Below are 24,721 nucleotides of genomic sequence, written 5' to 3'. Positions count from 1 at the left end.
TGCAGATGGGTGGGTCATTTACTTTTCCAGGATGATTTATTTATATGTGAGCCACGTGTCTGTGAAAGTGAAGCATGCCCAGGGAGGTCAAAGGGGAGTGTGATCCTCTGCAGCCGGCAGTTGTGACCCACCCAAGATGGTGCATGGTTTCAAACCCTAGTCCTCTCCAAGAGCAGTGCTCTTAACCACTGTGCATTTTCTTGAGTTTTTAAAATCACAAAACCCAACAGATCATCATTATTAATCCTATTTTATAGATGAAGTGACTCAGGTCCAATAGGGTGGGGGGTGGCCCTTGGTACACACAGCTAAAAGCTGCTGGGTTTGGGTTTAAATTCACACTCATAAACTGACCTTTTCATAAAGGAACTCAGCAGGAGGCTGTGGCCCAGAGTCGTGGAGAAACCAAAGGCCACTCAGTGAGTTAAAAGGTAGAAGACTTCAGCCTGAGACAGGGGTTGAGTCAAGATTCCCAGAGTAAGGTTGTTTCCTAGCGGAGTCCATGGTGCTTCCCCATGCTCAAGAGAATAATCTTCATTATTTAAGAATGGAGGGGGGGCTGAAGAGATCAAGAGCACTGGCTGCTCTCCTAGAGAAGCTGGGTTCAGTTCTCAGCACCCACATGCAGCTCACAGCCCTCTGTAACTGCAGCTGCAGGAGATCTAATGCTTCCTGGGCACCACAACACCCATTTATAGTAAATAGAAACAAGACTGTAACTATTGGTCTCAAGATAACATCTATTCAGGCTGATGTGCGGAAACCAGGATTCTTGGGACGTTAATGGGAAACTCCAAATGGTGTAGTTTACATGGGGCTTGGACACGGTCTCAACTACCAAGTGGAGATCAGGAAGTTAATAAAGTACCCAGCGCAAAAGCAGGTCTTATGAACAAGTTACATTTATTTGCTGACAGCTGTAGTCAAACACACTTCAAACACAGCAGAAGTTAGAGTCTGTTTGTTCAGTGGAGCCACTGCTTGCCAACATACTGGTGGTCCATGAAGAGTAACTTGAAACTCATCCTTAGGCTGAGGCCCCAACTCCAGGCAAACCGCTGACAGGTGACTGTTCCTTCTGGCCCCACAGGGCAGGGGTCACTCCTTGTTCTCATACTTGTGCTTTATATGTTTCCACAGTTTCTGCATTTAAAACATGAGGCAGTTCATGGTTAACCTTTGCCCTCACATGTCACAACTACTCTCGCTGTCCAAAGAAAAGAATATTAAGAAATCAGTGTCAAACTGATTAAAAATGTAGTTGTGCTGGACAGTGGTGGCACACACTTTTGACCCCAGCATTTGGGAGGCAGAGGCAGGTGGGTCTCTGAATTCCAGGTCAGCCTAGTCTACAGAGTGGGTTCTAAGACAGCCAGGACTACACAGAGAAACCCACTTTGAAAAAACAAAACCCAAATCAAAACAACAACAAAAAAAGCAACATAACAATCCACTCATACTCCATTAACCATGTTAAGTGGGAAGGGAAACTAGCACTTTTACAAGAAATTAAGGTAGGTTGAAAGGATGGTCCCAAATTCTCAACTATTTAAAAAAAAGCACCTAGAAAATGCCTAGGCTCCCCAAAATTTCAGCCACTTGTTATTCTTCAGACCTAAATTGATTACAATCCTCATTCCTAGAAGCACGGGAAAATGGGTGAATTCTGACAATGTACGTAAGACAACTTTTGATACCTGGAAATGCTTATGAAAAATCAGAGTGGCAACACTTTCATATGGGCAGGAAGCTACCCCCACCAGAGGAAATATGGCAGCTAGTAGACAGAGCCTTTCTGGCTTGTGGGTCAGAGAGCCCTGAGGAGGCTGGGGAGATGACTCAGTGGCTAAGAGAACTCTGGCTGCTCTTCCAGAGGGCCTGGGTTCAGTTCTTAGCATTCATATGATGGATGGCACAAAACTATCTGTAACTCCAGTCCCAGGGGATCAACCACTCTCTTCTGAAGCTTCCTGGGCACCAGGCACATACAGTGCAGATATACATGCTGGCAAAATATGCGCATATAAAATTAAAACAATAAAATTTAAAAACAAACCAAAAAAGGTAAGAAAGGAAAGAAGGTAGGAAAAATCAGTGGAGGAGCTGGCCTGTGGTGGTGCAGGCCTTTAATCCCAGCACTCAGGAGGCAGAGGCAGAGGCAGAGGCAGGAGGGTGAGTCTGAGGCCAAGCCTGGTCTACCGATCTAGCTCCAGGACAGCAAGAGCTACACAGAGAAACCCTGGCTCGAGAAACTAAAAAGGAACCAGTCGATGAGCATGCTGGCCATCAATAACATGCCTTTGCCAATACAGTCACAATCCCGTGACATAAAACATACACAGAATGTGGAACGGTTAAGTCAAAGAGGGCGCGCCATTTCCTACTTTATATGCCCACATTCTCTTAAAACGTGCATCGAAAGCCATCTTTCAGTGGTATCGTCAAGTATGCACGTTAGCACTTCATCTGTATCCCAAGATCTTTGACCTACTATGATCTTTATTCAATACCACGGTTAAGTGGAGAGTTCCAGTATTGCCAGCTAGGGCTTGAGATTTCATAGCCTCTACTTTTAACCCCAAGTGCCCGCGTGGGCGGCCTTGGGAACTGAAACATCAATTTTAAAAGGTCAGCCACATAGTCTAAGGAGATCTACTTTTAACGACTGCCCTGCTGAAATCTGCCCTTGAAACTATCAAGGGTGGCAGGGGTCAGAGTTCCATCTCACCACCGACTTATGGAGCGGTTCAGACCCGTAAGTCTCTGATCCCTCAGGATTTAGCTTTTGCAAACGAATATGTGGAACTGTGCGACAGGACATACCAATATTCCCAACCCCTGCAAGGTGGTGTCAATGTGAGACTTAGGACACACACCATGTCAAGCGAACTAAGTGTATCAACGAGCACAGTTCATCCCAGTCCTGGTAAGACCTGAGTTCTGTCCTACCTCCCTCCCAGTCACCCTTCAGGCGGGCCCAAGGTCAGGGTGGCCCAGGCCCTCACCCCCTCGTTGATGTGCTCGTAGATCGCGTCTGCGCCCTGATCGAAGGCGCGCTCGAAGAACAGGGCGCCCACTACGATGGTAAGGGCGAAGGTGGAAGTCCTGCGGAACAGCAAGGAGTACAGACGCGAAGCGACGGTCGGCGAAGACATGTTGCCTCACTGCGGAACTCGCGCCACTGCGCCTGCGTAGAGCCCATCGTCTTACTCCAAAAGTTTTAACGCGCACTGCTTTGTGGGAATTGTAGTTTCTCTTTATCTTAGAGTCGAAGTTTTGAACCATTAAATAAACTGGTAACAGATTACTACACAGGATAACAGATTATTACAATGTTCCTATTCCACACAGCCAAAGTTTGATGACTTATTACCCAGTTTTTCTCCTCAATCATTTCTTGAGTTTAATCTATTTTGAACTACAATTCCCGAAAGGCCTTTGGCTTACCCATCTTCCCCAGCGCTGTCTCGCCTTAGCATTCTGCTTTCTCGGAACCTTAGGAAGGACTACGAATCCCAGCGAGCAGAGCGTGATGCGAGGACACAAGAGGAGGAGCCCGGAGCCGTCTAGCCGCGGAACCAGGTATCTTTGGCCGGACGTCCACGTCTAAGTTTTAGGCTCTTGTCCTAATCAGGAGAGCAGGCTCTTCATTCTAAGTCCGCGCTATCAGCATTTTCTGGCATGGGGAGTGGTTAGAGAGGCGAGAGGACCTGAGTTTCTGTGGCTTCATCTCGCCTCTCTGCCAAATCTCCTCTGAACCTACTTCCAGGTGTAGGCTTGGAGATGGCAAAAGTCGGGTCCTGGAGTTCTAACTCTTCAGCCACGCCTCGGGGGGAAAAAGTGGCTTTGCCCTTGCTTCCTATTCTCCAGATCGTAAGCTTTGAAGCCAAGAAACCTAGTCTCGAAGGCGGGTGACCTGATTGTAAAAGGCACCCTACAAATACTTTTTCTGAGGATCCCCTCTGGGTCTTAAGATGGTCGGTAGATGAAAGGTCCCAGCTCTCGTGGAACGCTTTGGCCGGGGTTTGTGGGCGATGGGACGCTCAGCGCTTCTGGAAACTAGTACTTTGTAAAAGAGAAAACCCAAATGCTTGGATAGGTTGGTAGCTCTTTAAACCTGAGTAGCCGCTTAATGGAGGACTGAATATATTGTAGCAGGGTAAACAGGACAATGTTTGTGCAGAGTTTTAGAGGCAGGTGCACTGCTGGGATGCTTGAGAAAGTGTAGAGTGGCCTCTAATGGCTAGGTGGCCTGAAGTCATCTGTAGTCTGGCCTTGAACCCCTGGTGAGGAGTCGGATTTTTTTGTTTGTTTGTTTGTTTGTTTTGTTTTGTTTTTTCTAATTGCACTAGGGAGTCATTGAAGGGTTTTAAGCTGGAATGTAACAAGGTCTAATTTACATTTTAATGTTATCTTTCTGGCTTCTTGGTAGAGCCTAAACTGAAGAGAGGAAATTATAGAGGTAGGTAATTTAGAGTAGAGAGAATTAAAATAATGGTCAGATTTGAGATGCATTTTGGCAGGTAGGATGGGCAGCAAGCTAGCAGAGGTATACAAGAAAGAGGAATTAAGAGGCGGGCTCGATTGTGGGTTTCTTTAGTGTCAGCACTCCAGAAGCAGGTGGGTCTCTGAGTTCAAGACCAACCTAGTTTATAGATTCCAGAACAACCAGGGCTACTCGGAGAAACCCTGTCCTGAAAAACCAAACCAACCAACCAACCAAACAAACCAAAAAGAAAAAAAAAGGAATTAACATTTAGAGATAAACTAAGGTTTGACTATAGGGATTAAATGGTTTGTGTTTGTTTTGAGACAAGGTTTAGAGACACTTGCACTGGCTTGCCTGGAACCAACTACATAAATTAGCCTGAACTGGTGATCCTCCTGTCTCTGCTATCTCTGGAAGGCTACAATTATAGACAAGCACTACCATGCCTGGTCTGTAAATTGTGTGTTTAAACATTTGTTTTTGGTTATTTTAGATTATGCATATGTATGGGCTGGAGGTGATGGGGTGACACGTGAGCCTGAATAGCAGTACCCAAAGAATCCAGAAGAGGGCGTGGCATCCCCTGGAGCTGGAGTCGGGGGTTGTGAGCTATCACATGTGGGTGCTGGGAACCAAACTCAGGTCTTCTGTTAGGATATTACATGCTCTTAACATGATCTCCAGCTCTGTAAGTTGTGTTTCCTGTGAGGTGTCCCTTAGATATGAAATAGAGACATCTAGAACAAATGGGGCTATGATTCTGAAGTTCAGAGGATCAGACTGATCCTGGGATAAGGACTACAAACTGGACATGATGGCATAGGACTATGATCCCAGCACTTTGGAGGTGGAGGCAGGAACAGAAGTTCAAAGTTATCCTTGGCTACATAGTGTTTGAGACTGGCCTGGACTACATGAGTGTCTTCCTCTTAATTAATTAATTAATTAATTAAAACCCAGAACTGATTTTTAGGCCTAACAGGAAGTGGTGAGCCTGCAGGGAAAGACTACTTAAGCTTTGTTGAGCATTGACAAGAGACCTACAACAACCATCAACCAATTTGGTTGCTGGCAAGTTAGTTCAGAGGACAGGGAATTAAAGGTGTGGCTTGTTTTGACTTAACTTTTATATTTAAAAGATTATTTTTAAAAAGATTTATTATTTTTATCTTATGTGTGTTTTCTCTGCATGTGTGTACATATATATGTATATGTGTGTGTGTGTGTATGCACCATATTTGTGCATTGGGTCCCCTGGAGATGGAGTTATGGAGAATTGTGAGCTGCCATGGGGGTACTGGGGCTCAGATCCTCTGCAAGAAAAACAAGTACTCTTAACCACTGCAAGCTTCATTGTTGTTCATTGCTGTTGTTGTTATTTTTTGTTATTATTATTATTTTGCTTTTATTTCAAAACAGGGTTTCTCTGTGTAGTCCTTGCTGTCCTGAAACTCACTTTGTAGACCAAACTGACAAAGATGTGCCTGTTTCTGTTTCCTGAGTGCTAGGATTAAAGGCATGTACTGCCACCACTGGGTTCCATATTTTTGAGACAAGGTTTTACTATAGAATTCTGGCAGACCTGGCAGCAATTTACTTTGTTTTGTAAAACCACGCTGGCCTCTACTTCTACCTCAGAGGCTGTTGTGTCTCCAAGGCCTCTTGTGTGCTGGGAGTAAAGGCATGGGCCAGCATACCCAGAGAGCTCTTACTTATTTAAATAGGTTTGTTTGTTGAAACAAGTTCTCAATGTGTGGGTTAAGACTCCTTAAGTCAAATGGCCTTTTTACAGGGGCTGCTTGAGACCATTGGAAAACGTAGATATTTACGTTATGATTCATAACAGTAACAAACTTACAGATATGAAATAGCAATGAAAATAATTTTATGCTTGGGTGTCACCACAACATGAGGAACTGTATTAAAGGGTGGGGCATTAGCAAGGTTGAGAATCACTAACTAGGGTCTCTTCTACATAGTTCTGGCTATCCTGGAACTCACTCTGTAGACCAGGCTGGCCTCAGCTCACAGAGATCCATCTGCCTTTGTCTCCCTGTTGTTACCATTAAAGGCATGCAGCATCATGCCCAACTTTAATTTTACTTTTTAATCTTTCAAGTTAAAATTTTCAATTTTTAAGGGACTGGAGAGATGACTCAGTGGTTAAGAGCCCTGGCTGCTCTCCTGGAGGATCTGGGTCCAATTCTCAGCCCCCACACGGCAGCTCATAGTTGTCTGTGGCCTCAGATCCAGGAGATCTGACACCCTTATTTAGACATATGTGCAGGCAAAACACCAATGCACATAAAATAAACATTTTAAACGTAAAATAAAACATTATATATTTTTTTGATATTTAGTAACATTTTTAAATATCGGGCATGGTGGCACATCCCTTTAATCCCAGTAATTGAGAGGTAGATGAGATTGAGTCTAGCCTGAGCTACATAGCAAGTTCTAGACCAGCCAAGACTACATAGTGAGACCCAATCTTAATTTTTTTTAAAGCCAGGTGGTGGTGGCATATACCTTTGATCCCAGCACTTGGTAGGTAGAGGCAGGTAGATCTCTGAATTCCAGGCCAGCCTAGTCTACAGAGCTAGTTCCAGGACAGCCAGGGCTACACAGAGAAACCTTGTCTTGGGAAAATAAAATTTTGTTTTTTAACGTCATTGTTGAGGCAGGCATCAAAGAACTTAGCTGTAATCCCTGCACTCTGGGGGCTAAAGCAGAAATAATGAAAGTTTGAGGCCACCTCTAGGCTATGGAGTGAGACTGTGTCTCAGTGGGGAAAAATCTTTAGTATTCTACATCAGATTTTAGGGAAATAAGAAAAATGACCTTAACTTTTTTCTGATTAATTTCTGAACTCAAGTTGAACAAACTAAATTCCTCTAGACACTCAGCCCTACTTACAGTTTAATTACAATCCCTCAAACATTTAACTCCATTTATAATTTTAATATATTTGATTTTCTTTTTAAGTACTTGGGATGTATAACCTAACAAGCTCAATTTCCCCAAGGATTCTTAGTTACCAGCAAATCTAATTAATTAAGCTTATACTGAATTTAAATTTCTTGCAAACAATTCAATACTTTTTAAAATCGATTGTGCATAGGGATGGAATTCATAAACACATTTTCATACAAGCTTGTTATGTACTCCTTCCCGTTCTACTATTTCCAAACACACATATAGTCTTGCTTTTGCTTTTATACTTTATATGCATATATAATTTTTATGTATATGTATAAAATCTAGGCCTTACAGATGGAATATGATAATTGTTTTTCTGAGTCTGACTCACTTCCCTTAAATGGTGCACTCAGTTGCATCCATCTCCCGTAAATGACACAACTTTGTTCTTTATGGTTAGGTAAAATTCCATTATGTCTTTGTCCCCTTTCCTAATCCACTTGTCTGCTGATGGGCACCTAGGCTAATCCCACTGCGTGACTCTCGTGGCTAGTGTGGCAGTCTGTCGTGTGTTGATCACATCCTTCAGGAATTACTCGAGCAGTGTGTCCCAGTGTATACTAACTGTATGTTAGTTTTGTGAAGAGCCACCATGCTGGCTTCTGCAGTGGCTGGGCTAACAAACAGCTGTGTGTAGAGCAGGGTTTGTTTCCCGAAGAATCTTCCTCGGCATTTGTTGTTTTCTTCATGACAGCTGTTCTGACGGGTGAGGTGGAACCATGCAGGACTCTGTTTTGAGAAAGGATCTCTTTTCTATGTAGCTCTAGCTGTGTTGGAACTCACTATGTAGACCAGGCTAGCCTTGACCTCACAGTGATCCGCCTGCCTCTGTCACCTAAGTGCTGGGATTAAAAGCATTTACCACCATATCTAGCTTACTATTTTTTTAATTGAATGTTTTTTCCACATAATATATATGTGTATATATATATTGTTGTTGTTTTGTTTTCTGAGACAGGGTTTCTCTGTGTAACAGCCCTGGCTGTCTTAGAACTCACTAGGTAGACCAGGCTGGCCTTGAACCATATAGTATATTTTGATCATTTTAACCCTCTCTCAGTTCCTCGCAGATCCTCCCCCCTCCCTACCTACACAACTCTTTCTCTCCCCTTCCCTCTCTTTATTGTTTCAACTTTTTACAAACTTAGAGTACTGACAACAAATAACAGGCTCTGGAGCTGGGAGTTTACTCAGTTGGTGGAGTGCTTAATTAACACAAACAAGGCCTTGGCTTTGCTCTCCAGCATGGTGTAACCTGGGAGTAAGGGCTATGCACTTATTAACCAGTAATCTCAGCATTAGGAAGGTGGAGGCAGGGGGATCAGAAGTTCAAGGTTATCCTCAACTTCATAAAGAGGTTGAGACCGGTTTGAGCTACCCTGCCTTAGCTCAGCACACTCCCACCCACTCTGCCCCTCAGGTGATCTAAGAATATAGGGGAAGACGGGGAAGACGAAGTGGGCCCTAGAGTAACATTTCTTAGCATCTTGGGTTACTCTAACACATAGCCAGAGTTGCTGATCTCTCAACCTAAAGCCATAAATCTAATATCAGTTATTAACACTCATCAGTTACCTAACTAGTATTTTAGCCTTAGAGTTTTGATTTGTTTTGTTTTTTATGTTTTCCGAGGCTTGCCCTACCACTGCCTGTCTAGCCTTAGATCTTAAATCAGAATTTCAGTGATCATCTGTCAGGTATTTAAGATACCAGTTTTTTTTTTTTTTATGTTAAGAATTCTTTTAAATACCCAGTTACACAGGTTTGTGCTGTGTTGTGTTTTGAGACATGGTCTGGCTCTTTAGTCCAGGCTGGCCGGGAAGGTGAGACATGGTCTGGCTCTTTAGTCCAGGCTGGCCGGGAAGGTGAGACATGGTCTGGCTCTTTAGTCCAGGCTGGCCGGGAAGGTGAGACATGGTCTGGCTCTTTAGTCCAGGCTGGCCAGGAAGGTGAGACATGGTCTGGCTCTTTAGTCCAGGCTGGCCGGGAAGGTGAGCCCCCTACCTCAGTTTCCTGAATGCTGTTGTTAAGGGTTACACAGATTATTCCTGGGGTCAAGATGAGCACAGTGACTCTGATTTACTCTCCTACCTCTTAAATTTTAAGCTCTTGGTACACGAAAAGAATTTGTTCAGTAAGAAAAATTTCTCCAATTCTACAAATTGTGCTATGTATCGACTTAGAGCTACTGCCCCCTTCCGTGAGCTGAAATATTGATGATCAGTCTCATTTCTGACTGGAACTCAAGTCCAACAGCCTGTGTTTAGTCAGAATGTTCCCAGCAAGGCTGCCTTCAGGATGTAGGGTGAAGTTGATTCCTCAGGGTTCTGTTCTTACAGGGAATCTGGACTCATGGTTAAAATGACCTCTAGGTCACTCTCAGATCTGCTAATTCAGAATTCCTGAGACTTGGACACTGGACACAGTTTTGAACAGGAAGAGTAGGTGTTGAACCCAGAGCCACTGTCCTAGCCAAGTGGTGTATGAGTGTGGTTGTGTGCGAGTGTGATGTTTTGTTTGTGGTGTGTGTGTGTGTATGTGTGTGTGTGGCTTGTGGTGTGTATATGAGATATATGTGTGAACAAAGGTACATCTATGGAAGCTAGAGGCCAGCTCTGTGATATCTTCTCTCTGCCTCTGTGTGGAGTCTGATGATTGAACTCAGGTCATCAGGCTTCTGTGAAATGACCTTTACCCAGTGAGCCATCTTACCATCTTGACTTCCTTTTCAGCAAGGTTCTTGTGTAGAGCCATAGACATCTTGAGTAGGGCTAATTTTAGAAGGGTTGGGCAGGGCAGGGTGGGTAAGCAAAGGGGTCTTGGCTACCAGTGAGGAAGTGAGATCTGACTTAGCACCAGCGATGGCAAGAAGGAGGCAGGACAGACTTGGTCTGGAGTCCAGTATTTAGTTCAGGAGCCTCCTTCAGACTATTTTCATCTCTCCTATTTGGAAACTCTGGCCTCCTGAGACCTGTAACCATCTGATGAAAAACGGAGTTCATGGTGCCTGGAGCTCAGAACCAGGTGCAGCCAACCTTCACTTGGGTTGCTAGGCCAAGTCTGGTTAAATCAGGGTTTGTCTTGACACTCACCAGTGGGAGCTGAAGAAATGTTTCTTCTGTTCCTTTCAACATCCACCCAAGCTGTTAGCCAGGTGAGCAAAGTCCTCAGAACCATCTGTGGCAGCCTCCTCAGTGGGGGAAGAGTAAAATGTATCCTTGTCTGACAGATCTGAACCCAGAGCCTCACGTGTGCCAGCAAATAATCCACAACTGAGCCACATCTCAGTTCCTACTTAAAAATTTTAAAAAGATGTGTGTGTGTGTGTGTGTGTGTGTGTGTGTGTGTGTGTTGCCTGCATGTGTGTATATACATATGTGTATCACATATGTGTTTGGTCTGGTGGAGGTGGGAAGAGGACAGTGGACTCAGTGGAACTGGAGATAGGGATTGTTGTGAGAGACCATGTGGTGCTGGGAACGGAGCTCTGGTCCTCTGCAAGAGCAGCCAGTGCTCTAAGCCACTGAGCCACGCTCCAGTCATACTCCTTTTTTTGGCCCAGGTTTACACTATGAAGTCTTAACTGGACTAGAACTTGCAGTGCAGACCAGTCACACAAAGGTTTGTCCCCCTCTCCAGTGTGCTGGGATTAAAGGCATGACCACAGTCTGTACAGTCTCCATTTTTTGAAGGGAATATTTTTAGTTTTAAGGGTTTTCAAACAACCTACATTAAATGTAGAGCTCCTTATAAGAATAGCAAAATGCAAAGGGAAAAATTAAATATGTATTTCCTGAGCCAGGGATAACCATGGTAAATATTCTATGTCTGTTCTAGTCTCTATATTCGTGTAGTGCAGAGTCTTTTTTTTTTTAAGATTTATTTAATTTTATGTGCATTGGTGTTTTGGCTGCATGTATGTCTGTGTGAGGGTATCAGATCTCCAGGAACTAGAGTTACAGACACTAATGAGCTGCCATGTGGATGGTGGGAATTGAACCCAGGTCTTCTGGAAGAGTAGCCAGTGCTCTTAACTGCTGAGCCATCTTTTGCCGTGAGAAATGCTATTGTGTTGTCTGTATGGTTGAGTTGATAAACCATTTTCCATTTAACAATTGAGTGAACGTTTGTTCAAGAATTTCCTTGAACTTTATTTGTATTTTTTGAGACCAGGTCTTGTGTGTCCCAGGGTGGCCTTAAATTCGTTATGTACCCAAGGCCAGCTTTGAACTCTGATCCTCTTGTCCCCGCCTACTATGCTGGCATTACAGGCATGATTCACCCACTACACCTAGCATTTGTGTTTTTGTGAGATGGTCTTGCTGTTGCTCAGACTGGCCTTAAACTGCTGGGATCCAGTGATCCTTTTACCTCAGACACTGTCAAGATGTTTAGTGACTGGTACCAACCATTGAAGTGTGGCTCACACTCTGTTCACAATACTTCCAACAGTGGTCTCTCTATGGATCGTTTGGGGACCTGTCACATCAGGCTTTGTGAACGGTGCCTTGAGCTCCACCCACCCTCCATGGAGCTCTGAGCAGCTTGCTTGGCGTGTGGCCAGCAGTGGGTCCCACCAGCTATTCTTGGTGTCCCACAGTTAGATTTCAGGATCAGCTTCATTGCAGTCACAGAATGCTGGAGAAGCCAGCCATCGCCCACACCTGTATTCCAGCAGACATAAGCAGATCTCTGTGTTCCAGGCCGCCCAGGGCTTCATAGTGAGAGCCTGTCTCACAAGAAACACATATCCTCCTGCAACCAAAAGTGCTTAAGATTTCAGATTTTCAGTCTGAAAAGATGGGTTTGACTTTCTGAGCATCCTGTAAGTTTTTAATCTTGGGTTTTCAGATTAGGTTGTTCAACCTGGGCCTGATGACTTTGTGGTCTTCTGTGTCTTGGAGGAATTGCCTGTTGGATACAGTTGCCCATCTGGATCCTGGGGTGCAGAGCTTGTTACTTTGTACAGTGGCTAATCTGTCAACCACCCCCAGTATCTCGTGGGTCCAGGGACTGTGAGAGCAGGGCTTCCGATGACATAACTCTGTTTTAAGTCATGAGTCCTTTGTACCTATGGTTATCACGGATTGTTAAATACGTCTTTTGTTTTGTTTGGCTTGGTTTTCACTTGTTTGGTAGGTTTTGGTTTTTTGAGGTGGGTATCTCTACACAGCCCTGGTTGTCTTGGAACTCACTATGAAGTCCACACTAGCCTTGAATTCACAGAGATCCTCCTGCCTCTGCCTCCCCACTACTGGGATCAAAGGAATGCACCATAGTACCCAGCTGTTAAATGGTTTTTAAAAGTCATTTACTTCGCTGTATTAGGTATCTTTGCTGCATAATAAAATATCCCATAAAACTTGGTGACTTAAATCAATTTTTTTTGAGATAATTTCTTATTCTATCCTAACTGGTTTGGAACTCACTATGCAGACCAGGCTGGTTTCAAACTCCCCCAGATCCACCTGCTTTTGCCTCCTGCGTATGCCACCAGGCATAGCTACAACAAACTTTAATTACCTCATGCTGTTTTGAGGGTCAGGAACTCCGAGTAGCTTAGCTGGATAATTCCAGCTAGACTGTCAGCCAGGGCATAGTCACAAGTCAGCCTAGGCTGGAGGATTGGTGTTAGGCAGCACTTAGGAGTGGACAGGTGGGGTCTCAGCCCCTGACCACATGGGCTTCACTGTCAACACTGCTCACTGTGTGGTACATAACTACCCTCAGAACAGGTGACTGATTAGGGAGAGAGCCAAGATAGAGGCAGAGTTATAACTTGTCCTTGGACGTGGCCTGTCACTTCTTGGCCACATAGACCAGTCCTGGCATAGCTTGAGAAGGGACTGTATAAGTTGGAAAAGCCAGGAGGAAGACTCTCTGGGGCATAGAGTCTGCTACTCTTCTACAAGTGGGCACTGGGTACCACTGATGTGCCAAAGTTCCGGCATGTGACTGGTCTTCATAAACATTTCAGAAATAGCATCATCGGCCCATTTCCTGGATGAATGCACCACCCAAGGGTAGCATAGATGGAGTTCAGGCTTTGCTGAGGGGTTGCAGGTGCTTCTTAATTGATGTTTCCTTTTGATGCACTACTGTGTATTCCTAGCTTGGAGCAGGTTAGCAGTTGGTATTTTAAGTACAATTTCTATGGAAGGTGTGTTACTTTCTAACCACTGTAAAAATAAGCCACCTTAAGTTAGGAGTTGTCTGTGCTTAGGAAAGGCGAACCTTCAGGGTCAATCAGAGTAGCCTGGCTCTGTAGGCCCTTGTTTTCTCTGCTTCACTTTGTCATCCACCACCCTAGACTACTCCCTGAGGACATTGAGGGAGCACCTGCTTAGATCCTGGCCCTGACCCAGACCACTGAACTGATAGGCCCCCAACAGCCTCAGCTTGCTGGAAATGAGATGATACACTTTATCCCAGGGGACAAGCACAGGACCGAGGACAGAGTGAGAAAGTTGTGTGTGCAGTCAAGCATTGCAGTACCCAAAAGTGCTCCTATATACAGGCCCTCCTGATTCCTCGGCACTTCATTTGGAGTGGGGTCCTGAGCAGACAACGTTGGACCATCCCCACAAACCAGTTCTGATCCCATCAGTTCCTGACAGCAGATATGGCCCAGGGACACTGCCGTGCTACTCATGGGCATGTGATAGCTGTGCTTTTCTGTGTGCCTGAATTCCAGGGGTGCCATAATGAGAGAGTAACAGGTGAGCTCGAGGCAGCGTGTGGTGAGCACAAGTCCAGGATAATTACAGTCTCCGTTCCAGCCGCTGGCAAGGCCAAACTGTTAGTTGTTTTAACCCTGTGCCAAAGCCACCTCCACCCTCAGGATGCACACAGTGGGCAGAGGAGACTATACTGATGAAGTGCGAGTGTCTGCCTCACTGTGGCCTCAGAGGGGCATCGGGAGAGGAGGAACGAGCTCTAGAGTCCCACTCTGGGGTGCTTTGGCCTTGAAGCCTTCAGCATAGCACGGAGGGGGGCCCAAGATGAGGCATAAGGCTCTCAATATTACTAGTTCAGAGCCTTCTGAGACATTGCTAATATCACTAGCAATAATTGTTGCCATTATTGTTGACTGCCAGCTGTGAGCAGGTCAGACGTACTGAGGAGCTGTTCCTCATGAACAGAACAGACTCTCACTCAGAGGTCCTCTGTAAAGGTGAAACAAGAGTGGACTCCAGGGCTGGGGATACTGAAGAGATGGCTGAGCCAGTCAGCGTGCTAACTGCTCTTCCAGAGGACCCAGGTTCGGCTCCTAGCACCCACGTGGTGACTCAAAGCCATCTGTAGCTCCCGTTCCAGGGGATCCAACACCTTCTGGCCTCTTTGGGTATTGAATATGTGTGATATAATACATATATGCAGACAAAGCACTCAAACACATACAAATAAATTAAGAAAAGGGTTTTTTAAAGAATGAAAGTGAGGTACTAGCATGCCTGAATCTAATCTGAAGTTGTTTCTCTTCACCCGTCCCTCTGTGTGTTCTCCTCCTCTTGTACCAATATGGGTAGAGATTGGTCTTTCATTGAGCCTGGAGGATCGGAGGCAGATACAGTGACATAGCCAGGACAGGCTTGGGTGTTATGGGCAGCTGCAGAATAGAACAGGTCAGAGCTCTGTAAGAGTCAGGTCTCCCGTGGCAGGGGCTGGCTGCAGTGAGAGTCCTACCTGCCTGGCTTTTCCAAAAGGGAAGGTAATGGCATCAAGAGGGAGGGCCTGGCTCTGCAAGCACTCACTGTGCAGGCACTGTGTTCTCGGCAATTGGGAGCAATGGTGGGTTAGACAGAGTTCCTTGCCCTTGAGTCTGTGTTCTATGGGGAAGGCGGCCTACAAAAGAATAGCCCTGCATGCTAACGGTGTATCAGCATCCTCTAGCGTTGAATTTGACTGCAGTTTTCAAAAAGTAGCCTCGTGTGGTGGCGCAGGTGCACACCTTTAATCCTGGCACTTAAGAGGCAGAAGCAGGTAGAGTTTGAGGCTAACCTGGTCTACAAAGTGAGTTCCAGGACAACCAGGATTACACAGAGAAATTGTGTCTCAAAACACAAACAAAGTTCTGAATATGTATATTTTTTGACATTCCCTAAACAATACAATAACATAACTGTATCCATAACATTTACATTTACTGGGTATTATAAATACTCTTGAGATGATTTAAAATATACAAGAGGCTGTATGTGGGTTAGATGCAAATTCTGTGGCATTTTATATAAAGGATGAGCCAAGCAAGGTGATATCCATGAGGGTCCTAGAGCCCATCGTTTGTGGATGCTGAAGGGCCATTGTGCTACCTTGTAAGGCCTCAGCAGCTTAGCTGTGGGACCCTGGTTTTATAGCTAAGGGCATACTCAGTACATGGAATAACTTTGCCGAGGTTGTTAGCATTAGAATCTGCTGTACGGTCCCAGAGGGTGTCTCACTATCTTCCATTGCTCCTTAGCCATGAATAGCCAGCCCTGGCCTCTGGTCAAATTCTGGGGAGCCAGCAGATAGTGTGATAGCCATGGATGTGGTCCCTGGGAGTGGGTTGGTGGTACCACCTGTGTTCCTGGTGGGGAAGGGGCTGGATCATTCTGTGTTCTGGACAGGGTCTAGCTCACACTGCTGAAGAGGAGGATGACTCATGGTGGAGAAGTGGAGAAGGCCAGCTTAGTCAGTACCTCATGCTGCTATCTTCCCCACCATAGACACTCCAGCTGTCCCCCTTCTGATAGCTCAGGGTCAAGGACGCCTGGCTATGGCATGAGTGTTTCTGTTTACAGTGTGGCAAGATGCTGTACCTGGCTAAGAGGTTTTGCAGGCTGCCCAAGCCCTTAGTGGGAGGCAGTTGGATCAGGAGCCTAGACCTTCTTGTCTGGAGAGGTCGCCTTGCTAAAGGCCAGCTCCTGCCAACGCATAGCTTTGAGCACCTGGTTGTGGGGACAAGCCTGAGAGAGAAGTGAAAAACACTAGTGTTTACTGTTCTCCCTGGGCAGTGAAGGCTGTGGCAAGTATAGTGTGGGAGTCTGGTCTGTCGGGCTGAAGATCCAGTCCCACTTGTGCCTTCTGTGCTGTGGACTTTAGTAGCTCTCTGGTTCTCTCTTAGACTTACTTGCCTTATCTGGAATGTAAACTGGCTAATTCAAGGGGTCACTTGGACACTGATAATCCAGTTTCAGCAGGCCTGTAATAATGGTAGTATTGACAGCCAGGGTTTGTTGTTGTTGTTTTTGGTTTTGTTTTTAGTATAAAATTAAGTTAGTTTGTGACATGGGAAGGGGGCGTGTAGGAAAAGGAGTCAAGGCAGAGAGAGAAAGGGGATGGAGACAGACAGAAAGAGAGAGGAGAAAGCAGGGACCATGTAGGGAGAGAGAGTGAGGGGGTAGAAGGGAAAGAGACATCCAGGGTTTTATGAGGGCTTATATGGGTTTGGTGCTGTGTTTGGTGCAAACATGAATGCTCTGATGCTCACAGCTACCCAATGTCCCTGCTTGCACAGGAAACAGAGTCAGAAGTCAAAAGACTGTTCAGACCAGAGCTAGAAAGCAGTAGCCCTGGATTTAAATTTAGACTTGAACTCTGGAGCCCAGCTCTTACCCCTTACCCCACATAACATTCCTACAAACTAGGATAACAGGGCCTGGAGCTAGTGACACTTGAGTAATGGCACTGCTGTGGGTGCCTTCTTATCTCACCGATAAATATCAGACTACAGAGGTCCTTAGAGATTGCCTGGTTTGACCACTCTCCTGCCACTGCGCAATGGGGCCCTCGGAGGGCAAGTGACAGCCCCAGCTTCACCTGACACAGCTGTACACTTCTCTAGAGTAGCCAGAGGAGGGTATAGGTAGCTCTGGCTCTTAGCTGAGGTTCATGAAGGTTTGCTACCATGTACATGTGTATGGGGGAGCGATCACATAAACAGAGCCTGCGCCACTGGGGCTTATTTGGTTTCTAGTGTGGCTGAACAGGCAGGCAGAGAGGCATGTGGCCTAGATTTCCTCCTGGGCTAATGTTTGCAATAGTATAAATAGAGGTTTTCCTACTCTGAAAATGTTCTGTGACCAGGGAGCTTCATGGTACCTCTTTAATCCTTAGTGTCTCATTCATAAGTAAGTAGGTTTTAGTATATACATTTTGGGTTTTTTTTGTTTTGTTTTGTTTTTTTGTTTTTGGGTTTTTTTTGTTTGTTTGTTTGTTTTTGTTTTTTTGTTTGTTTGTTTGTTTGTTTTTGTTTTTTGTTTTTTTTTGGTTTTTCGAGACAGGGTTTCTCTGTGTAGCCCTGGCTGTCCTGGAACTCACTCTGTAGACCAGGCTGGCCTCGAACTCAGAAATCCACCTGCCTCTGCCTCCCAAGTGCTGGGATTTTTTGGGTTTCAAAGGGGCCAGCATGGTGTGGTGAGTGAATAGTGCAGTGTCAGCATGATTTGGTGGAGACTTCAGGGGTTAGCAGTGCAGACCCAGCTCAGCTGCCTTCTTATGGTGTGACCTTGACTAGGTTACTTTACTTTTGGGACCTCAGTGCCCTTACCCTGAAGTCTCATGGCATCTCATGCACCCATGCCAAGAGTGCATGCACGTGGAGGATGCAGGTAGAGCTCTTAGCTCAGGACCACAGCTCCAGTGATGCTCCCTGAGCTCTTGACGCTACGAATGAGTGCTGGTTTCAGTTCATAATCCTTTTATCTATGGTGCTGGCGGTTGAGCCCATTGCCACATGCTCTGCAACTGAGCTGCAGCCCAACCTTAGCATGCCGATGTGCATTCGCATGTTTCTTTACACTGCTCCTGAGCCAATAGCTGATGGTTCTCATCCATCGCCTCATATGCACACGGTAAAACATACAGGTCAAGAAGGGACAGTGACTCGCACAGGATCACACAGCTGGTTTCTCAGTGCCCTGAGGTTTTGTCCAGCTCAGTCTGTTGCAAAACCACTGTTCCACGTCAGTCTCCCAGAGGGATACCTTCCTCTGCCCCTCCTTTTCCCATTACTCTCCAGAGCCAGCAGCTCCTTGGAGCTTCAAGCTTCGTGAATGGCTTGGTTAAGCACTCGGCCGTTAAGCGTTCATCTCTTACAATTTCAATCCAATTCCTATAAGTTTATTGGCAAGACGGGGTGCATTAGAGCTGCCAAATTTAATAGATCAAGTCCTCGTGTCTGGGATGCAGTTTCTCGGAAGTAATGGGAGAAGAGAGGTTTTATACGTTTTCATTTGGAATGACTAGCTGTTCCTGATCCCATTACAGCCCCTGACTTAATGGCTGCCATCCCTGTCTGCTGCAGGAGCAACTTTCTTCATCAGCCTGCTTGGCTGCCTGAACCATCCAGGGAAATTGTTTGTCTCTCCTTCTCTCCCCAGTCCCTCCCTCCTGAGGTGTGTTTCCCCCATCTGTTTGCTCTGTGGATTGGCTCCCAGAGTCAGCCTTGTTTGCCAGGTACTTGGCAGTCTGGGGCTTCTGCTGCTCCAGGCAGCTACCTTGTAACCTCAGGGAAGTTCCATCTCACTTCCTCATTCCCATCTTTCTGGTGGCCTCAGGACCCTGCTCCGTCCCAGTCACCGTGAGGTTGCTCAGCCTCAGTCTTTGCGGGTCTCTCTGTGTGGCTCCCAAGGCTTGGCTGTGATAGTAACGGAATCACTACCCACCTCAGGCTCCAGACTCCTGGCATGGGAGTGGTGGCTGTTGCTGAGGGCCTGAAGACATTTCCATCTGATGCTGGCTGGGAACCTCCCCCCCCCCCCCCCCCCCGAGATTCAGTAGTCTCCTCAGGAAGCTGTCAGCACCTGCTGTGGAACTCTCTGGCTTCCCTGAGCACTGAGCTAGCTGGAGGGGGAGGACACTTGATAACAGAATTTTTAGGGGACCTGAATGTGCTTTCTGCTTACCAGCTGCATGGCGTTAGGCAAATCACTTCCTCCCTCTGAGTCCCAGTCATCCTAAAGAAACGTGGTAACTCTTTAATTTATTCTGCAGAGGCTTGATTGTCTACTCTATCCCAAGTACCATTCAGGTGCTAGGGCACCTCAAAAACAGCAAACTATACTTGCCTTTGTGAATTTATATTCTTGTTGGAGAAGAAAGGCAGAAGCATAACAAGCGATTCATTGCTCTAGAGGAGATACGTGCTATGAGGAAAAATAAAACAGGGAGTGTCGAGAACTGAAGAGGATCCTGTGTGCTCAGACACAGTGGTGGAGTTCAGATACTGTAGTCACAGTAGATTACTAAGAAGGTAGCAAAGATCGAAGGACTGCGTGTGAGCCTGTGATAGTATCCGAGGGACAGCATCCAGGCCCAAGGGCAGCAAGTACAAAGGCAAGGAGGCAGCCAAATGTCTGGCACGTGAGAGGAGCAGAGAAGACCTAAGCAGGAGAGAACACAGGAGATCCCAGGTGTGATGGGGACACAGGAGGCTAGCCAGAGGGCTTATGGTGATGGTCCTCCAGCCTGTCCACTATTAGAATTACCTAGAAACTTACAGAAATAAATCTCCAAACTTGGGCCTCATACTCTGAAGTTTTAGCTGGGCTGGTCAGTGTTGGGGACAGCAGAAGTGTAAGGTCCTTATACAATGAGGCCTCTTACTCCTAATTGTCAGCTCTACAGACTCCACAGGAAGCCGGCCGGTGAAGGAAAGCCACAGACCAGGCCTGGCTTGCAGTGCTCAGTTGAGGGCCTTGTGCCCAGAGCTTTGGTGCATGAAGTTTTCTTTAATGGTCTGATCAAGTGTTTTGTGCCTTTGCAGGGGCCCCAGCATCTGGTAGAGGTGCCATGGGGAAGCGCTACTTCTGTGATTACTGTGACCGCTCCTTCCAGGATAACCTGCACAACCGAAAGAAGCACCTAAATGGGCTGCAGCACCTCAAGGCCAAGAAGGTGTGGTATGACATGTTCCGAGGTGCGTGCTCACAGGCTTGGAGGCGGACTCCTGAGGCCTGCACCCCGACCTTCCCTTCTGTCTTGGATGGACTGTTTTTCTTATGTTTATTTTTATTTTATGTATATAAGTGTTTGCTTGCATGTGTGTAAGTACACCACATGTGTGCTTGGTGCCAAGTCAGAAGAAGGTGTCAAATGCTCTGTAGCTGGAGTTAGGGACAGTTGGGAACCATGATATAGGTGCTGCAAACTGAACCCAGGTCTTCTCCAAGAGCAACAAGTGCTCCTAACCACCAAATCTTCTCTTCAATCTATCTTCTTTTAATTGTGTGTGGGCTGTGCGTGTTTGAAGCATTCAGGAGGTAGAGGAGTTTAAGGTGAGGCTAGCCTGGTCTTCATAGTGAGCTGCTATCTAGCCAGGGTTACATAATGAGACCTTGTGTTTAAAAAAACAACAGCAAGGCCAAAGGCTGGGGTATAACTCAGGGTTGGATTGTCTGCCTAGCATGCAGAAGACCTTGTATGTGATTTCCAGCACTGCAAGCCAGCAAGTCAAAGAAAGAATAGAGGGAGGAGTTGGCCAGGGTGGTGATTCCTTCCCTAGCCACGTGACCAAGAATTCTGGGTTCTGCCTACCATGGACTGCCTAAGAGATACTGTGAATCAGAAGAGCCCTCTTTGGGGAATTAGTCTTTGAGCCACTGGCTGAAATACAGGGAAACTTCTGACAGCTTCTGGGAGCAGGGGGAGAGGGTACAGCCTTTAAAAGAAGCATGGGGGAGCTGAAGCTGACTGTGGGAAGTGGCCTGATCTCTAGGGTGGCCTTGTGGAGAACGCTCCTGGCTACAGTCGGATGTGGGAAGTGGGTATTCAATGATGGGCACAGAGGTGCCGAACAGTTCTTCTGCTGGAAGGAAGGCTGGGCCCTTGAGGAAAGGCTTCTCCACTCTGGAATGACTTGATGAGCTGAGGTGGGCAGCTTCCACACAGGGCCTGTCTCAATAAACAGCCATGGGTGGGAGCTGTACTGAGCCAGTTGAAAGGCACAGATTGGCCTTGTGGCTGCCATGGACCAGGAGTTCCTGGATGAGGTGTGTAGTGTCTGTACACTCCAGGTTCAGAGCTGGAGTAGGGCAGGACTCAGAGCTAAACTGAGTCTTAGCAGCTAAGAAGGCAGGAAAGGGGAAGCCATTAGTGGCTCTCAACCCTGACTGTACTCATATTATCTAGGAACCTTTAAAGAAAGTGAAGCTTAGCAGCGTGGAGATGCTACTTAGGAAGCAAGATCGCTTGAGGCGGCAGGGTTTGGTTTTGTCTTTTTAAACTGGATCTTACTCCAGCATAAGGTGACCTGGAACCTGGAACTCACTATGTAGCCCAGGCTGGCCTTGACCTGCAGCAGTACTCCTGCCTCAGCCTCTTAAGTGTAGTATCATATCATGAGTCACTAAACCTGACACGTCTAGGAGTTTGAAGCCAGCCTGGAATACTGCAAGACTTCATCTCAGTCGGAACAACACTGATTCTCTGACAGCATATCCACATGCAGGTTTCAGGGTTGGGGGTTGGGACCAGCCATGGTTAGTCATTTGTTTTAAAGACACAGAGTTTCACTCTGTAGCCTGGCTCTCCTGGAAGTCACTATGGCATATTTAAATCTCTCAGATGCTGCCCTATTTCAGGTGAGGAAAGCAAGGCTCAGAGACTTCACAGAGGGAGAAGTCTCTGTGAGGGAAGACCCACCAGCATAGTTGTGACGTCAGGCACTGAGAGTGGAGGTAGGGTGGGAATTCTGGAACAATGGGGCTTCTCAGAAACCTGGCATCAGGCAAGGCCTCCTGTCTCCCAGATCCGGTGAAGACTAATCTGGTATCACCTGGGCCAAGATCATCTTGGCATTGGCTCCTAGTCCCATGCCCTGGGTTCAGGGCTGAGCAGCAAAGGTCTTCCTAGTCCTTACAGAAAGGGGAAAGGGGGGACACCATGAGCCCCCTCCCTCGTCAGGACTACACACTGTCCTTTGAGCAGCTCTGTGTGGCTAGGAGCCCCCACTTATAGAGGATGGCTTTAAATATGGAGCACCCAGGGTCTCTGGCTGCTGGTGGCTAGGCTGGCACATGAGCTCTCTCTACTTCCTCAGGAACCTCCCTTGAGGAGCAGCCCTTGCCTAATCCCAGCAGCTCTGCAGACCCCAAGAGGCACTGTGCATGTTGCCTAGAGCTGAGGCTTCACTCAGCACTATTCTGTCCCTTCAGACAAATCCCCCAGCCCTCCAGCATGGTGTGCCATGGGCCATGGTTAGGACACGCCCAGGCCCTGAAGACCAGCTGCCTGTCAGTCCCTGAGCACGTGGGCCTAATTTCATTGTATGTAAGAAGACATAACAACAGTGGAGGGAGCACAGTAGTCCCATGGTGACTAGCACAGAAGGGTATATGAAGTAGGACCGATGTCTGTATATCTCCAAAAGCATGGACCTCAGGCCCTATGTCTCATGAGCGTAGTTACTCAGCCACTGCTGAGTGAGTGCCTGGTAGTACTAGCTCACAGCCAGCCTTTGAAGGTTCAGGGTGGATAAAGCAGGGCTTGCTTTTTATGCAGTGCTGTATGAGTTTCTTACTACATTTATTTGTGTGTGCATGAGTGAGTGCATGCATGTGTGCGTATGTGCAGACAACTTGTGGGAATCGGTTTTATTCAACCATGCGGGTTCTAGGTATGAAACTCAAGTCTTCAGGTCACAAAGAGCATTACATGTCAGGTCGAGGAGCACAGCTTCTCTGAGTAGGCCTGGGCTGCTGCAGGTCTGTCTGCAGTCCTTCAGAGGCACTGAGGGATTTTTAGCTATTATAATCCCTATTGGAGGAATTAAAATAGAACTGGGAAATGTGCACGTATTGTATAATCCTAGCACCCGGGAAGTTGAGGCAGGAGAATAAAGAGTTTGAGGTAGCCAGAGCAACAGTGAATCCAGAGCCAGCCAGGGCTTCATAGTGAAATCCTGCCCACAGAGGGAACAACATACAGGTGAACCTGAGACTCACAGCTGGAGATCCAGGCCTGTGATCCCAGCCCCACAGGGGCTGACTCGGAAGGATCATAAGTTCAAGGCCGTCTGGACTACAGAGAACCTGAGAGGAGTAGATTGATTGCCCATGCATTATCACAGCTACCTCATGCTTCTGAAGTGAGTTGGGTGGAGATAACACCAGCCAGAGGCTATGTAGCATGGGATTCTCCCACACTCAGCCATCCACTCAGGGCCCCTGGGCTGGGATCCAGGCTCAGCCCTCCAACCAGCCTCAGTGGTACTAGGCCCAGGAGAAGGTAGGCCATTAGTGTCTGTAGTCCCAGTGATAGATAGCTAGTTCTCCAACCTAGCGGCCTCCCACTGCATGAATTCTCTGATGCCATCTCCCTGATGACTTCTGCCCTGATATCCACTTGCTGTTCTGCAAGGAACTGTCCCCATAGCACTGTTACTTACCTGACCACCTGAGAGCAGTCACTGAAAGAGCAGGGCTCTAAACTCACACCACAGTGCAGGGCAAGGGCTGCTGCTCCCTGACCGCATACCCTGTGCAGCTCATTGCCTGCCTCAGGCTCAGCCCCTACCTCTGCAGGATGGTGCTGTTAGCACTGTACAACAGTCTTGTCAGGAGGGGCAACCGTGTCTACTTGGGAAAGGAAGGTACCAAGGCTGCCCATGCCCTGTGATTCTAAGGTACCAGCAGGATTGCCACCAGCCTCTCAAGGGCTCCCCATCCATTGTCCTAGTAAGCTTGCACAGCAGCCCTGCCAGCTGGGGACTTTCCTCCCTTTACAAGGGAAAAACAGAGCTGGAAAGACAGCAGCTTCCTGTGGCCATATGCACTCTGAAGAGCCCATGGCCTTCAGAAAGGTGTGGTCAAGTGTCCAGCCTACCTTTCTTCTTGTCCAGGGTAGATAGAAGGGCCTCTGAGGTCAGGCCTACCTACTTTATTCAGATTTTTTTGTTTGTTTGTTTTGAAACAGGATCTTGCTGGATGAACACCTTTGATCCCAATACTCAGGAGGCAGAGACAGGGGAACCTCTGAGTTTGAGGCCAGCCAGGGCTGCACAGAGAAACCCTGTCTTAAAAAAAAAAAAAGAAAAGAAAAGAAAAGAAAAGAAAGGGAAGGGAAAGAAGGGAGGGGAGGGGAGGGGAGGGGAGGGGAGGGGAGGGGAGGGGAGGGGAGGGGAGGGGAGGGGAGGGGAGGGGAGGATCTGGCTATCCAGACCTAAGCTGACCTTGACCTTTTATTCTGGAACAGTCCTATGTCACCCTTCTGAGTAGCAAGGACTGTAGGTGTGCACCGCCATGCCTGGCCTACTCACAGAGTTTTGACTGA

General features: G+C 46.9%; 2 protein-coding genes across 2 annotated transcripts in view; one reads left to right on the top strand and one right to left on the bottom strand.

Moving 5' to 3' along the window:
* Nucleotides 1-884: 884 nt before the first annotated feature.
* Uqcr10 (ubiquinol-cytochrome c reductase, complex III subunit X) lies at nt 885-3,204 on the bottom strand. Its single transcript, XM_034509404.2, has 2 exons — nt 3,006-3,204; nt 885-1,143 (listed from the first exon to the last, which is right to left on the bottom strand). Exons 1-2 carry the CDS (start codon nt 3,153-3,155, stop codon nt 1,099-1,101), a joined length of 195 nt encoding a protein of 64 aa, XP_034365295.1. The 5' UTR covers nt 3,156-3,204; the 3' UTR covers nt 885-1,098.
* Nucleotides 3,205-3,262: 58 nt separating this feature from the next.
* Nucleotides 3,263-24,721, top strand: part of Zmat5 (zinc finger matrin-type 5) — a 31,662-nt gene continuing 10,203 nt past the window's right edge. Inside the window, exons 1-2 of the mRNA XM_034509403.2 lie at nt 3,263-3,582; nt 20,217-20,369. Of these exons, the coding sequence (XP_034365294.1) occupies nt 20,243-20,369 (127 nt within the window). The 5' untranslated portion in view covers nt 3,263-3,582; nt 20,217-20,242. The remainder of the gene's footprint in view (nt 3,583-20,216; nt 20,370-24,721) is intronic.

This window comes from Arvicanthis niloticus, chromosome 7 (genome assembly GCF_011762505.2).
Source record: "Arvicanthis niloticus isolate mArvNil1 chromosome 7, mArvNil1.pat.X, whole genome shotgun sequence".
Taxonomy (NCBI): Eukaryota; Metazoa; Chordata; class Mammalia; order Rodentia; family Muridae; genus Arvicanthis; species Arvicanthis niloticus.
This window is presented reverse-complemented; position numbering and strand designations above follow the sequence as displayed.